The following is a 17,184-nucleotide window of genomic DNA, read 5'->3' on the forward strand; positions in this document are numbered from 1 at the left end:
AGAGAGAGAGAAACATTGACATGAAAGGGACACATCGAGTGGCTGCCACCCGCACGATCCAAACAGGGCCGGGGACAAACCGCAACCGAAGTACATGCCCTTAGGGGGAACCAAACCCAGGTCTCTCGGGACTGCAGGCCGACGCTCTAACCACTGAGCTAAACCAGCTGGGGCTAAAAATCTTGATGATATTAGAATATGCTGAGATTAGGAGAGCCCCAAATATGAGGCTGAGTATGTACTTTATTCTATAACTAGTAGTCAGCCATCGGAAAGCTTTGCTAGGGGTCAAGTAGACTTTAGTAGACTTTCTTGAGGATTTAATCACAGCATGTGATGTTCTTCTTATGCATGTGGAAATATATTCTGAATGCTTGGAATGTAACCCATCGGCGAGTGGAGGCTTTCAGTGCAAAGGCCAAGAAAAAGAAACGGGTTATTTGTCTCACCTGCTTTCCTCCCTTTTTCATTATTAGAATCTCTGGCAGTTGCCACTAGCAGAGAGCCCAGAGATCTAGTTGAGTCTGTTTGCCATCTTGAGTGCTCAGGGTTTGCTGCTTGTTATTTGCAGGGCCAGGACCAGAGGAGTCCTGCCACAGGGCAGCACCCTGGCGTTCTCAGGACCGCAGGCTGACGCTCTAACCGCTGAGCCAAACCGGCCAGGGCAGCACCCTGGCGTTCTGAGGCCATCCCCTGATGGGTTGGCTACCCAGAATGGTCTCCATCCTCTGTGCACTGCTGTCCCCTCTCACCCTGTGTCTTTTTGTGTCCAGGTCAGGCCCACCCCTAAGTCTTGACTTCTTTTTCACTCTCTTTTTCACTTTCGCTGAAGTCCTTCTAGCCCTTTCAAGTATGTTTTAGTTCCCTTCTTTGCTTTGTTTTGTTTTTAATGATTTGATTATGAAATACCTGTTTAAAAAATTCACTTGCGCCCTGGCCGGTTTGGTTCAGCGGTTAGAGCGTCAGCCTGCGGTCCAGAGAGGCCTGGGTTTGGTTCCCGCTAAGGACACGTACCTCGGTTGCAGTTTGTCCTTGGCCCTGGTTGGGTCATGCGGGTGGCAGCCACTCGATGTGTCCCTTTCATATCGATGTTTCTCTCTCTCTCTCTCTCCCTCCCACTCTGTCTGAACAAAAAAAAAAGAGGAAAAAAGTCCTCAGATGAGGATTAAATAAATAAATAAATAAATAAATAAATAAATAAAATAATTCACTTGCTATGTCATGATAGTAGCTTGAGTACTTTGTATATTGTGAATCCCTGGACCCGCTCACTAGTCTTTAAGGTCTCTTCTCGAAACTCTAAGCATTTGGTCTCAGCACTTTCTCGATTTATGTGTCTAATGGTTTTGTTTGCTTGTTTGTTGTCCCTCTCTGCTTTTGAAAATGAAAGGAGACTTAAAAGTCTTGTTTAGCTCTATCAAAACTATTCAAGGGCAGCAAAGTGTTATAACTGGATCTAAGTGTCTTACACTTGAAGAGTTTTAGGAGCTGGGATATACCAGGCATGCGTATTATGTGGTGACCATAGTGGTGTTAATTATTGCTAACATCCATTAAGCATTTTTCATATGTAAAGCATTGTTTTAAATTCTTTACCTATATTCACGCATGTAATTGTTGCTGCTATTCTATGAGGGATAGGTGCTGTTCTTACATATCCTGTTTTACAGATGAAGAACTAAGGCACTGAGAGGTTAAGCAACTTGCCTGACGTCACACAGCTAGTTAGTAAATTGGAGAACTGAGATTACAGCTTTGGACTTCGTAGTGCTCTTTATCCTGTTGTTTACAGTAGACAGGGAGGGATTCTGGACACAGGTCTGAATCCTGGCCTGACACATCTGTGTTAACTGGGCCCAGGTGTGTAACCTCTGTGCTCCAGTGTCATTATCTGTGAACTCCGGGTAGCTGCCTGGTTCGGGGTTGTTTCCAAGACTAAATGAGATAGTAAATGCAGAGCCCCTAGCCTAACACCTGGCACATTAAAACATTTCTTATTATTTTAGAGTTGCTTTTGTAAAATGTAAGGTGTTGGAAAGTTTTTGAAACTAGATTTTCAGAGTCTGCTCTAGTAATGTAGCGGTTTAATTTTAAATTACTTTCACTCATGCATACAAGATAGTCTTTCTTAAAAGAAATCTTTGATGAGTCCTTAGCCAGGAATGCCGGGCTGTTTAAGATGCTTTTCCAAGGGAGAAGTTGTCAGTGGTACCAGGTCAGCCCCCACTGGTGATGAATCTTACAGTGAGCCATGACATGGGGTGAATGAACTGTACACATCTGGGTAAAACTCTGGACTCTCAGCTGGGAATGGGGGGTCAGGGAAGTAGTCGCACGGAAGCTCCAGGAGCACAGAGATGCTTCAGGAAACCGCCCTGGGACCTTGTGGGCATGGTTTATGCTGCGGTGTTTGGGTACTCGGGGCCGTTGCTTGTCTCCTGGACGTCCAAGAGCTGGAGAAGTGCTGTTGTGTCTCATTCTTTACCTTGAGACTCAGGTTTGGGAGTATCCTAGAGGATTCCTACATCCCCTTTTTCTTGAACGTTCTCTTTGATCACATGTCACAAAGAGATTTCCAACTGCCAGCTTTCGAGGTGATACAGTGAATAAGTACTTAGGACAAAGTTTTCATCCCAAGGAACCAGCTGGTCAGCAGCAGGAGCACACTGCAGAACTTCTTTGAGGAGCTTAGTCGCAAGGAAAGAATCATGTCCTCAGACAGATGCTGTGGTTAGTGAGTGGAGTGGCTTGTTGTGTGGCCTGCAGGCCACCATCTGGCATTGCTGTACATTCATCTACTAGATGAATGCTTGGAATGTCAGCTTGGCCTCTTACCTCAGTTGCTGGTAAATAGTAGAAATAAAATGTAAAGAATGTCAAAAAGAGCAGCTTCAAGAAGTGGCTTCTAGAGAGCTCTGCGCGTCCTCTTAACAAAGAAAGCAGACTTGTTAGACTTGAGCATTTAATCCACTGTAACTGCAGGCCATGGAAGCTCAGCTTTTTCTCTTGGGTACTGATGGTTTCTCTTTTTCCTTAAACAGTAGGGCAATTCAGAGCATTTTCAAAATTAGGCCTTGTGTATGTGGTTCTTCATCTGGATTAATGTTAGAACTTAATATTTAGTTCAATTTGTGGAGCTAAAATGTGACGATCAGCATGAGGTCTGTTTTGTTTTTGTAGAACTGTTTGTGAGTTGCTAGGGATTCTACTCAGTTTTTCCCATCTTGCTTTTCACTTAACTGTTTTGGTCAGCCAGTAGGACACAGCGTGAATTTAGTATGTGTGCGAAAGGAGATTTATTTTGAAGATGCAAGGCTGCTCTTATAGGAGCTATAAACACTTGGAACACAGGCCCGTCTGGGTGGAAGACACGTTTCTCTTAAAATTACTAAATTGCACCATTTTAATCTGAAATTGTGATTACAGAGGTGAAAAAAATATATATTGTAGCTCATGTGTATATTGGAACAATTTGGGGGGGATGGGGTGGGGTAAGTTAAGCCCTTCTGTACTATTAACTCTACCAGTGATCATTATATTTTTAAATGCCTGAAATCTGGTGAGGGAGCAGCAGTGACTTCTTAGTCTAGGCAAAGACCAGGTTCCATATTTAAGTTGTTTGAAGGCTTGTGGGACTTCAGGAGGTCTGCACCAGATGCTTGGGTTATTTGTTCTGTTAGTGTTTGCTCTATTCTGCTTGACCATGCACTCCCTCCTTTTTTGGAACAGTGCTTTGGCTCTCCCTTGAAACAGACTCTCCAAAATAAATACAGTAGCATCTTTACTACCACGGCAGGGCTTAACCCATCCCGGAGTTTGTTAGAAACGGAGTCTTGGCTGCAGTATGTCATATCAACTGGTTAGTCAGGTCCTTCTCCTACCCTCAGGATCTCTTGGTAAATGGTTTAAAACAGTTTGGTCATCTTCAGCATTATTGAGCATCAGAGACAAAGCCCTTTTCTTTCCCCGTATGATTAGTATGCGCTAAAAGTGCCTCTCAATATTTCCTTAGAAGATTATGGGCCATTCTGGAATGATCGTAATCTGGTAACTCAGATTAATTAGTTTTTTTTTTTTTTTTCCTGACCAGATTTACTTTTTTTAAGGAGTTCTTTCCCTAAAATTCCAATTACACTTTAAAAAGCTGTATCAGTAACTGAGTCCCTCCGCTTCTTTCTTACTGTCCAGAAAGATCAAACGTGGGTAGGCATATTAATGTATTACATTAGGACATGAAAAACATTAACTAATAGGCAGTCCAAGGTATTCTGTTTATCCAAGTGTTGCCCAGATCTTTTTTCTTAGCTGAGCCTGTTACTCTAGAAGAACTAGTGTTGATTCAAATGTTGGTGTATTTCCTGTGAAAATTCAGAAGCAATCTTCCTAACACAGTTGCTCTGAAGAACCCATTTGTATTTGATGTCTCAGAGGAATCTTATTGCTGTGGCATGACTGACCATAAAACCGCCTGATTGACTTTTTCCCCCTGAAGGAGCATAGCAGAGGTAGTTTATGATGACAAGAGACATTTATTATTCTTTGTTAGCATTTTGTGCCTCGTCTATGATGATTCACTTTCTCCCTCTAAAGTTTAACTTGTCTTGTGTCAGCTCCTGGATATCCCTCGAGAGGAAGGACTGCATCTTATTTGAACATTTTTCCCTCCATTTTAAAACCCCTGCATGTAGTAGGCACATTATGTATATAATGCTTGTTACTCTTATTAATTAGCTTGGATAAATTGTATTGAATCCAAGACAAAATGCCCACTAAACAGAATTTTATCTTATTTGAGTCATGTAATGCTTTCCTGAGTACAGTGTATGAGAAATTCGATCTTATTGAAAATCCTGTGTCAAAGTGTAAGGCCACTTTAATAAACTTAATTATCTATTAGACTTCTTATTGGAAGAACTTTTTTGTGTGTGTATGTAAATTGGTTATACCTCCATCCTTCAAGTTTTGAGTTGAAGATGCAGTTGATTTAGGTTTGAAGGGAAAACATCTCTTTAATAAGATAAATAGAGTCTGGTTTTCTGTGGTACAAAAACAAAATTAAATAATCCTCAATCACTGGGCTTAAGTTGTTTTCTTTTTTCTTTTTTTTCTGACCAGATTTACCTTTTTTAAGGAGTTCTTTCCCTAAAATTTCAATTACACTTTAAAAAGCAAAATAGGGATTATGGTATATACACAATTTTACATTTTTTCATAGCCCTAGAACACATGTATATATTATATTATTAAATGTTCTTTAGAAACATGATTTTTAATGGTCATGTAACAGTTCATTGCATGAATTTACCTTCCTGTGTTTAATCCTTCTTCTGCTCTTACTGTTTCAGGTTAGTACCCTTTTCCTACCTTGTCATATTTGACCCTTCCCTGTGCTAGGCCAGTCCTGCTCACTCTGAGTCTCGTCCGTTCTCCACCTGTGCCCTCTGTTCATTCTCCCATGTCCATGGCTTGTCCCACATTCAGTTCTCACTAACGGAATTCTGTCCTAACCCACCTTACTGTCAGTAAAGCTTCTTTTCTCCAAACCACTACCAGCCTTACCCACTCTTCTGATCATAGCACAATAACTAACGCATTCCTGGTTTTGATTTTCAAAGTGATTCACCCCTGAGCTCTTTTAATTTGGAGGACTGAATTTATTCTTGGGGCATTAATGTCTTTGTTAGAGTTCATTAATGGTGACAGCTCGATAATGTATAAAAGTACCTTCAAAATATTAAAATATATTAACCAGTGAGAGAGGATTAAATTATTTATTGGTGGAGGCCAGAAAACAGAAAAATTGGAAAGGGTAATATTTTAAGTAAAGTGAATTGCAAATATCTTTATTTTAAATGCTCAAATAGTCCGGCTAGTGTGGCTCAGTGGTTGAGCATCAGCCCATGCACCAAGAGGTTGCCGGTTTGATTCCTAGTCAGGGCACATGCCCAGGTTGTCAGCCCAATCCCCAGTAGGAGGCATGTAGGAGGTGGCCAGTCGATGTTCTATCTCATCAATGTTTTTATCTCTCTCTTCCTCTCCCTATAAAATCAATAAAAAGAAAAAAAAAATACTTAAAAAATGCTCAAAAATGTGTGCTAACCTCAGTGGAAACTAATTGCTTCTCTGAAATTTGATTTACTTGTGACTTTTTAGGGCCATGTAAGGAAAAGAATCAGTACCCTCTTCTTTATTGCGTAAAGAAATGCTACCTGGCCACTGAATTATGACTGGATTAAAATATATTTTAGAACAAGAGACTTTTCCTCTGATCTGTTTCTTTCTTTTTTGTCTTATAAGCAAATAAATGGTTAAGAAAATGGATTTCTCCCTGCTTCACATCATAGAGGAAGTGGTTAGTTTTATAGAGGGATTAAACCTTTTATCTCATTTATCTCATTTCGCATTATGTGTTACGTGGCTCATGCAATAGTGTATGGATATAAGCTTTCTATTTTGTGAACCAGTGTTTCAAATTCTTAAGTATTTGTGACTCTTTTGAATTCCATTCTATGTCTATCTGAAAATAAAAATTAGAATTGCCACTTGAATGGACAGTGTAGTTAACCATTTTTGAATTTCACTAGGACTGTCCTGATGCTGGGTGATATCTCCTCTTTTGCCTCCAAACCTAGATCAAGCTTTTTTTCTTTCTTTATATGCCTTTTTGTTAGGTCATATTATAAACTTGTATCAAATTTCTATCTACTGTTTTCTCTTCCAGCCTTCCCCTTGCTTAAGGATTTCTCTGCAGTTAGGTCTCCATGCCCATGATCCTTCAGAAGGTGATTCGTTTTCTCATCCGTCTCGATTTCTTTTCTTTCAGGTGTACTGTCTCTGCCTGGATCGGATTGGCGGCAACACTGCATGTACTCTTACGTGCAGGTTTCATTAGCATGCTTTTCTTTCCCTCTCAACTCGTTAATCAAGGCGGAATGCAGCATTGGCACAAGTGTAGCTGTTACTCTTTTTCTAGCTTCAATTTCCCCCTTCCCCATGACTTCGTTTTACTCCTGTTAACTGGAATATGGTTTCACTAATGTGTTTTGTGTGCCAGACAGTTACCTGAAAATGTGTCTCCCTGTGATCCTCCAACATGGTTGTGCTTTGGAATGTTCTTTAGAGTGGTATTAACTGGAACCAGTGTCAGGAAACCCACTACATGTTGAATCTGTTTTCTTCATCTGTTGACTGGGGAAGCAAACACTTGACCCCACTGGTGCATATAGGGTTTCAATTAAATGCAAATGTTCATTATTCCTAGTTTAGTCTATTATTACCAGAAATGATTCCTTCTTCATTAGTTTTCTACCAATTCTGTGCATGATATGACATCTTTGAGATACAATTCACATACCATATTAAGTGCACAATTCAGTGGTTTTTAGTATGATAGAAGAGTTGTGCAGCCATTACCACAATCAATTTTAGAATGTTTTCATCACCCCAAAAGAAACTCCATACCCATTAGCAGCCATTCCCCATTTCCTAGGCAACCACTAATCTGCTTTCTGTAATTTTTAAGCATTTTAACCCCATGCTTAATATATTGTGTGCTAATAGAATTTTCATTGTTTTAAAAAGTATATTAAAGGTATTTTGAAATGCAATCTTATAATTTTTAGAAGTAAAAAGAGCCCTTTGGTCATTTAATGTTTATTTATTTATTTTTTTACATAAAGAAACAGAGGATCGGAGAAGTAAAGTAATTCACTGAGGGACATTCCCATTCCACACCCTTTTACCAAAACACACTAAAAAAAGTGTCTCATTGATCTGGCCGGTTTGCTCAGTGGTTAGAGCATCGGCCCATGGATTGAAGGGTCGCAGGTTTGATTCCTGGTAAGGGCATGCACCTGGGTTGTAGGTCCTATCCTCGGCTCCAGTCGGGGTTGTGCGGGAGGCAGCCAATCAATGTGTCTCTTTCACATCAATGCTTCACTCTCTCTCTCTCTCCTCCCCTCCCCCTTTCACTCTATCTGAAAAAAATCAGTGGAAAAATATCCTCAGGTGAGGATTAACAACAACAAAAAAACCCAAACAAACAATAGAAGTGTCTTATTAACACTTTTTTATCAGTAGTTTTTATTTCTGAGTGCTAAAACCCTTTCAAATTCAAATTATGGATATGAGATATTATTATTTCAATTCTTTGCTTTGACCAGTGATCCACCACAGTTCTGTGAATAGTTCTTGGGCTTTTCCCTCTATCTATAATCTTCTCATGTATCAGAAATATATCTTTGCCAAAGTTTATTCGGTGTATTATTGTATTTTCTGTTTAAATTTCCTTGAGAAAAGTCATTACTCTGTGATCAACCATAGAGTTTCCTAGGATCATCTATCTTGTGTTTCTCTGTGGCATATTTGAGGTTCCTACCTCATTTTGTGGTTGACTATTTAATCTGCCAGATTCCATCCCATACCTGTTCCTTCTATCAGTAGAGACCAGTAGAACTGATATTATGCAGCTTTCAAGGCATAAGCCCTAAGAGTCCTGGCAACCTCTTCCTTTGCCCCTTTGAATACTCCTCAGAAAGCATCATCTGGAAGATGCTCTATCATTAGGGAGCATAATGTGGAGGACAAGTGAGCTTCAGCCGACAGTTGACACTAATTGCCAGACCGTAAGAGTGAGGCCCTTCTGACCCTCCATCTGGATGCAGTAGCATGCGTGAGCTCAGGTGACAGCAGTGGGATTGCTCAGCCAACCAACAGAAATGTGAGAAATAAAATATATGTTCATATCCATGTGTGTGTGTATGCAATCTTCTTGAGTCACTAAGTTTGGGATGTTATGCATCGAAAGATAAAAGCTAACTGATACATGTAGTTGTCAGCATTGTGGCAGTATTGAGATGATTAAAGAATATAATCTGTGTAAAGTCCTTAGGTCACTGTGATCAAAGAATGCGATCTACATTAAGTTCTTAGTTCCCTGGCAAGCATAGAAGATGCCTCAATGAAGGTTAGTGGCAATGCCATCATAATGGCAATAGCATTGTCATTTCTGATACTGTTGTTTCAGTTTCTGTGATCACTTTACTTTTCCTCCTCCTCCAGATACAGTGCCATTGTTTTCATTGTCATTAAATCTGATGAGTTAAAATAGTGAGTTTCAATCTTTTTCATCTGGCACACATAAACTAATATTTTGTGGCACACCAAAAATTTTTCTGCTGATCTAACAAAATATAGGTATAATTTTGAATCATTCACAGCAGATGGTTATTGTTGTATTGGCTGTTATCATTAAAAAACATTTTTTTTCTTTATTGACCTTAGAGAGAGAGACGAGAGGGAGAGAGAGAGATAGAAACATTGATGAGAGAGAACATTGATTGGCCACCTCCTGCATGTCCCCCACTGGGAATTTGGCCCACAGCCTGGGCATGTGCCCTGACTGGGAATTGAACCACTTCGTGCATGGGTCAACGCTCAACCACTGAGCCACACCGGCCAGGTGACTGTTGTCATTTTTTTATTTGACAATATAAGGGAAAGAGGTCAAGTGTTCCTGACTAAATAGTCAGGTATTGCATGTTTTAAAAATTCTTGCGGCACCCCTGGGCCCCTTTCCGCATGCTGGTTGAAAATCACAGGGTTAAAGACATTGACCTCTTTGGTGCAAATTCTCTGGTATTTTCCTTCCTGATGAGTTAAGTAGTTTAAAAAACTTTTCTTATTATGAAGTAAAATACATACATAGAAAAGTACATAAGGTCCAAATGTGCACCTTGTAATATTATAAAATGAACACCTGAAGCCACTGTTCCTGTTAAGACGTTGAACATCACCAGGCCTGCAGAAGCCAGTGCATGCCCTTTCTGACCACAGTCCTCTCCCTCACACCCGCATATTCTACTCGTCACTAACCTGGCTTTATAGTGATCACTTCTTTGCTTTTCTTTATAGTTTTTGCCACCTCTGTGTGTATATCTAAGAAAAACTGCCCTGGCCAGTTTGGCTCAGCGGTTAGAGCGTCGGCCTGCGGTACGGAGAGACCCGGGTTCGGTTCCCGCTAAGGGCACATACCTCGGTTGCAGTTTGTCCCTGGCCCTGGTTGGTCGTGCGGGTGGCAGCCACTCGATGTGTTCCTTCACGTCGATGTTTCTCACTCTCTCTCCCTTCCCCTCTCTCCCTCCCACTCTATCTGTACAAAAAATGGAAAAATATCCTCGGGTGAGGATAAAAAAAAAAAAAAAAAGAAAAACTTTTGGTCATTTTTCCCAACATGATGTAAGTAGAATAATATCTGTATTCTTTTGTGTCTGGCTTTATTTACTGAAAGTTATTTCTAAGGTTCCTGCATATTATGACTAATGGTAAGCTTTCATTTGCATTGCTGTTTAGAATTTCATTGTAAGAATATTCCTCTGTCAGATCTACTATTGATGGGAGTTTGTGTTATTTATAGTTTTGGACAATTATGAATAACTCTGTCAAGCACATTCTTGTCTGCTGGAATAACATGTGAGGGATTTTTTTTTTAAAAGGTATATGCATAGGACTTCTGGGTTATAAAGTCGCAGTCACTTTTTATTAGTTTTATACAAGAGAATATTGCCAAATGATATATACTATAAAAAGTGTTAATCTTACCTCTGGATTGCAACCAAGGAGGTTCCCCACAAGGGCGGTCTAGGTCAGTGGGGACAGGAGTAGGATCGTGATGAGAGTTACCTAGGATGGAAAGGGGTCAATATTTAGTTGAAGGGTCCGAATATCTCCAGAAGGGAACTCTGTGAGTAAATTTGGTGTCATTTATAGCTTGGAGACACACAGTTTTCAGGAGTTTAATAACACTCTTACACTGTTGCCCTCTAGGTGAATCTGTGACAGTGGCTTATGTTTTCTCTACATTATGGAGGAAACATTTGGGCAATGAGAGGGGACAGTTGACTGATCCTGGGCCATAGAGTAATAACAAAGGACACAGCTCTTGCAGGACTGAGATTTCCTTATGTCCCTTTCTAAGAAGAAGAGAGGTATTAACACTGTATCAAAAGAGAAGGAAAAGGAATCTTGTCAAAAATGAAGATTGGGAAAAAGAAACATTTTTGTTCAGCCAAGATAAAGACTCTATATCTGCTACGAACAATGGTGACTCTAAGAAGACTGGGGTGTAGCATAACAAGCCAAGGCAATTTGGGTTTCTTTGCATATAATTGTACAAAATGTGCTCTGCGGGGGCCAGTGTGCTCTAATCAAACATGGAATAGTTGAAGAATGGTGTCTGTGTGTCCCGTCACATGATCGGTCTGTGCCGAGGCGCCCTGCCAGGACAGCTACATGAATCGTTCTTCATGTGCCCTGGCTAATCTCAGAGAGAAGGCAGAGAGAGGGTTTATAGCTTGTTGAGTTTTTTCCCCCTTTGAGAAAGTTGAAAACTTGAGGATTTAATAAAGTCTTAGTGGCACTGTGTCAGTCTTAGAAGAGAATAGTTAATTTAAAGCATTTGGATACTAAATTAAGATCCCATCAAGATAATGAGGGAAGGATTGAGGAATTACTGTTTTCATTTGGGGACCCTGCAGATAGGGTTGTTTTTACATCTGGCATGTGCTTCCCAAGTAGAATGAAGTAGTATTTGTGACAAGCTGTGTTTGAGGATGCTTTTAACACGCAGAGCACAACTTAAATGTGCTTGCTGTTATGATTTCTCTTGGATGTGGGGATTTGTAGGCTGTCGTTTCCACAGATATAAAACTAATTATTCACTGTAGATCTAAGTACCTTATTGACTTGATTTCTTGTATTATTTCTGAATGGTCCCTGAGTGTATGGAATTGGTGATGGTTTTTGTGCTGTTGCTATTATGCTTTTCCTGGAAAACAAAGTGAGCTTTTCATGCTTGAGTAAACACATTGATGCATTATGAAACTGTCAGACTCTTTGAAAATCGGCATAAGCTTAATTATTCAAATATGTGGCTCTTTTGAATGGCTTTTGTGCCAGCTGATGCTTTAGTACAACCAGCATAAAGACATTTCAGTACCTTTCCTTAAGAAATTAAATCTCAGCTGCATGATTAAAGAAATCCAAAGGATTAGTCCTTTTGTTGAGCACCTTCATTATAATATACAGCTAATTGGTAGCATTCAGTTTCAGGGATTCGTAGTTCATTTTATTTTAAAATATCTTTCTTTTTAAATAAAAATTTAAGTTGTTTATGCACTCTCCTTATCACCTAGCAGAACTTTTCCCCCTATGTTTTCTTCTTGTCAACATGTACACATACTTTTTATATGGTGTACCTGTAATTCTGTTTCCTTTAAAAATTTTATTTCCATTCCAATTATATTTCCATTTTCAAGTCCTATAGCCTTTATAGTAACTGTTTTTATTGCTTGCTTAATATCAAATGATTTATTAACGTGGCTGGTCATTTCCTATCTTTGACATGTATGTTTTCCATTTTTACTGATAATATGAAGACATATCATGCATTGTAGTGCTTTTTTTTTTTTTTTTGGTAAGAGGGCGAGGGGTATAGCTTGTTTTTTTAAAATTTTACTTTCAATAATACTACAAGGACAGTATTAAAAAGTATCTTATGTCAGTGGACTTGAAAACTTATGTTTTTCCAAAAGATGGTGCCTTTAACAGACTGATGGTTGTCAGAGGAGAGGGGGGTTTGAGGGACTGGGTAGAAAAGGTGAAGGGATTGAGAAGTACAGATTGGTAGTTATAAAATAGTCACAGGGATGTAAAGTACAGCATAGGGAATATAGTCGATAATATTGTAATATCTACGTATGGTGCCAGGTGGGTACTGGAAATCAGGGGAGAATCACTGTAAAGTATGTGACTATCTAACCACTGTGCTGTACACCTGAAACTAATACAAAATAATATTGAATGTAAACTGTAATTTAAAAAATTAAATGAAACACTAAAACAAACAAAAAACGAAAGATGGTCCTTTTTTTGATTATGTAAGTATGCAATTCCTTTTACCAAATAAATTTAATAAAATAAAATAAAAAATAACTTAGGAAATATTAGCATCCTTCAAAATTATCATTTGGAACACCCTGTTGTCTTAGTAGAGACTTTTTCCTTTGTAAAGAGAATTTCTATTTTTAGCAAAGTAATACATGCAAACAATTTAAAAAATCCAGTAAGCCATGCAGTGGACAGTGAAGAATGGCGGCCCCTTGCCCTCCCCTTTTCCACTTCAGTTCCTGGCTTTGAGACCCCTCATCTCTTGGCTGATACTTGCCTCTGCTTGCTAAATGGCTTGCTTTTACAGTTTGATTTTTGTTTTCACTTTATAGTTTTCTGTTGATTTTCTTCTATGGAAGGTGAAACTTTAGTACTTAGAATTTCTTTGCCATCCTTTCAATATTGACATAAAATAAATTTTGGTTTTATCAATATATAGATATTAAAATATTATGACTAAGTATTTTTTATATTATGATTATATTGTCTTATAATTTAAATATTGTTGGAAGTTAATAACTCCCTTCTTTTTCCTTGCTTTATTTTCTCTATTCCCATTTCTCATCACCAAACAAATCATCTCACTACTTCCAAACACATCAGGTAATCCTTCAAATGTGTTTTTATTTTTTTGTTTTTGTACAAAACTTTCCTTTGGGAGCCTTCATATTTTCTCCATAGTGGACTGGTTGCTTTTAGGGTCTGCTTGCTCTGCTGACATCTTGAAATTCCTTTCACTGTTTTATCTTGCACATTTTCATTGTCTCTCTTTCTATTTTGTTGATTGTCTGACTTCTGGGTCTCAGGTCCTACTCCTTGAAATTTACTTTGAGAGACCATGCATATCTGAAAATGTCTTTATTCTGTCATCATATTTGATCGATAGTTTAGCTGGGTATGCAGTTTAGATTGGGAATGTTTTTTTTTTTTTTTAAATTTTTCCCTAATAATTTTGAAGGCATTGCCCTATTGCTTTCCCACTTTCAAGGTTTGTTGAGTCTGGTGCCATTCTGATTCCCAATTCTTTGCTGTGATTCCCCACCCTCCCATCCTCTGGTCTATGGAAACTGAGAATCTTCTTTCTGAAGTTCTGAAACTCTGCAATATTCCTTGGTACTTGTTTTTATTCATTTTATTGGCCACATGGTGGGCTCTTTCAAACTGGAAGTACATGTTCTGCAGTACTCTGTATTTTTTCTCTTTGGATGTCTACTAGTTGAGTGTAACACCTTGTAGACTGACCCTTTGGTTTTCCTATTTTTTTCCTCCCCTTTCTCCATCGCAGTGTTTTTTTATTCTACCTTCTGAAAGATTTTCTTTACTTTAATTTTCACTTCTTTTATTGGAATCTTTTATTGATGCTATAATAAGTTTTAATTTTTAAGAGCTTATTTCTTCTTTGAAGCTTGTTTTTTATGGCATTATGTTGCTTCATCTTTTCTTATTTCTCTGAAGGTATTAATTATATTTTTGGTTGATGAGATTTTTTTCTGTTCCCTGCATCATATTTGTTTTTCTGAGGTGTGTGTGCTTGCACACTTTCTTATTTGCATGTTAGGGGCTTTTCTCAAGTGTTTGGAGAACAGTGGCTCTTTTTAAATGAGAGATGCAGACACTTGAAAGGAAAAAAAAGATGATTGGAAACTATATATGTAGATAGAGCTTGTTACGTGGGGCATCTCTATAGTATTATCTTCATTTTGTCTGGGAGTCTGGCTGCAGGGAAAGGCGGGTGAAATTTCACTGAGCAGGCTTTGACTCAGTCCCCCTTTTTTTAGTAGGGTGCCTCACCCCTGCTTTCAGCTGTGCTTAGAGTCAGCTCTTCTAGAAGGGAGATTTCCAGTCTCCTGTCTTGGTATGCAGGGTAGAGAAGAGAATATGGAGACCTATCTGTTCTCTACATACATATATTTTCAACCAGTTTCTTTTCCTTCAGAGGTACCTGGACCTAATTTCCTATTGCCTACTCCACATGCTTCAATTTTAGCTTGTTTTATTTCTTTTGTTAGTTACCTTTTTTTTTTTTTCTAGCTTCAAGGATTTTGTTGCATATCTAATTTAAGTTCTTGTCCCCTCTCATTTTCATTTGTCTTCATGAGTTTATCCCTTATTTCATGTCTGTATAAATTATTTTAGTGTCATTTCAGTAGCGTTTTAAAAAAGTGTGGGGAAATAAGGAATGTGCTCAGTCTGCCATGGGTAATGGAAGTATCAGCATGAGCTCTTTTTTAGATTTGTCTAAATAATTTTTCCTCCTCGACACATTTGTGCGATATTTGCATATTTTCTGATGCACAGTAATTTCTTTTAAAAAGTCATTAAAATGTTTTATTCTAATTTTTGCATATGTTTTTTTAACATTGCAGATTTAACACCAGTTTTCATAAGTAGAAAATGTGACCATTTACTAGATAGCTCGAAGGACTACTTTTTATTCTCATTGTGTTACTTACTAATTTTTAAAAACTTTTAACTTTCATATAATTAATAAAGGAGTTGCAAAAATAGAACAGAGACCTCTTTTGTACCCAGTTTATCCCAGTAGTAACATCTTCAATGACTACAGTACAGTATCAAAATCAGGAAATTGATATTGGTGCAATTCTCATTAATTTTTAAAAGACATACTGCTTTAAATTTTATATTTAAATTTTATATGGGCAAAAAGTTTATGTTGCAAGTACATATGAGACCTATGTGAAACTATTTTGTTTTTCAGCAATTTTTCCAGCTAGTCAAATTACGGAAGCTTGGACTTAGTGATAATGAAATTCAGCGGCTCCCTCCAGAAATAGCAAACTTCATGCAGCTGGTGGAACTTGATGTGTCCCGAAATGGTAAGAAAAAGATTCCTCTGGAATTGTCCATTTGTCTCTTCTGATGCTGGGGGAGATTTTTAATAAACGTATCTGGATAAATGTTATTAGAGGTAGATCGTTATGGGAAAGCTATGTATAAATTTTGAAATTAAATTAATGCCACTATCGAATAGTTTAGTTAACTTACAGGTACTTACCCCAAACTTTTCATAACACAGTTTTTAAATGATAACTTTCTCAAGAGTTAGAGTGTTGTCTGAGAAACTATGTAATCTGACTCCCTCATTTTCCCGAATGTGACATTGAGGGCTGGTGGTGTGGTCATTTGTCCAGTACTTAGGGGCTGCTGAGGCGAGGGGACACGGCCTGAGGAGCGATCGGCTTGTCCACCTGGGACTCAGAACCTGTCTTCCTGCAGTGAACAGACCTGCTTGCTGTTCGGGCATCTTCTGCTAGTTTAATTTATTTCTAATTAGGCCACTGGCGGGCCTGCCTACCGGAGTTTGTGGTATATTTAAGTGAGTACCCTGGTTTAACCTTATGTTTCATGGCCCTTCGAGCACTCCCCGAGTGGGTTGGTGACTCTGCTTGTTACCACATATTTCATTAATTACTTTGAGTTGAAGTGGCAGATGCCAGTGGTCCTCCTGTCTTAAGTGATGGGATTCAGTTCTTGCAAGGGCTTTTGTATAATTTCCTCTGGATCGGCCCCAGTATGCTCAGAATTATTTATGAAAATGATCATCTTTTTCTTTCTCTCATATTGCATACCTGTTTTGTTTTTGTTTTCCTGTAAAATTCTTGAAGTTTCTTTTCAATGAACGTCAGGTTTGGATCATTCAGTCTATCTCATGTCTTTCACAGAAACTCCAAGGCCCAGATACAGTATTTTAGGGGGAGGTGGTCATTGTTATAAGGCAGCAGTAATAATCAGTACTTGATTGAAAACATGAAACAAAAATGATTGTACTCCCCACTTTCAACAGCTTTTAAATTGCTCTCATCTTTTACATCCCATAAATTGGAAACTGTCTTTAGGCTAAGCCATATGTTTCTTGACATAGGGTCTGCTTTTGTTTTTTATATTATTTCTTACTTTGAAGTACTGGAAAAAGTGAAAAAATATTTATTTGGGGGGGCATGCTTTACAGTGGTTTACTTGTTTCCAGGGGGCCGAGATCTGCTCCGGGAACAGGGATTTGATGGTAAGGATGGGGGTGGAACTGACGTTCTAAAAGCATCAGCATGGAGCTCGCATCTGACATCACCTTCGGGTGCCCTGGCCTCTGTCTTAGTGCGTCTGCTCGGTCTGTGGGTGCTCCGTTCTTTTCGCCCTGCCCACATGCTCTCCTGGAACTGGCCTCTCCCGAACCCATTTGTTGTAGTCTTTCTCCACGTACTTTTTGGCTTCTGTGTCTGC

The 17,184-nt window shown here is 38.8% G+C and overlaps 1 protein-coding gene across 1 annotated transcript in view; it reads left to right on the forward strand.

Annotated features, from left to right (window-relative positions):
• The window catches only part of LRRC1 (leucine rich repeat containing 1), a 127,518-nt gene that overhangs the window by 33,741 nt on the left and 76,593 nt on the right, over positions 1–17,184 (forward strand). The window contains exon 2 of the mRNA XM_036248945.1: positions 15,665–15,782. Within this exon, the coding sequence (XP_036104838.1) occupies positions 15,665–15,782 (118 nt within the window). The remainder of the gene's footprint in view (positions 1–15,664; positions 15,783–17,184) is intronic.

Source organism: Molossus molossus, unplaced genomic scaffold, assembly GCF_014108415.1.
Source record: "Molossus molossus isolate mMolMol1 unplaced genomic scaffold, mMolMol1.p scaffold_m16_p_8, whole genome shotgun sequence".
Lineage (NCBI taxonomy): Eukaryota > Metazoa > Chordata > Mammalia > Chiroptera > Molossidae > Molossus > Molossus molossus.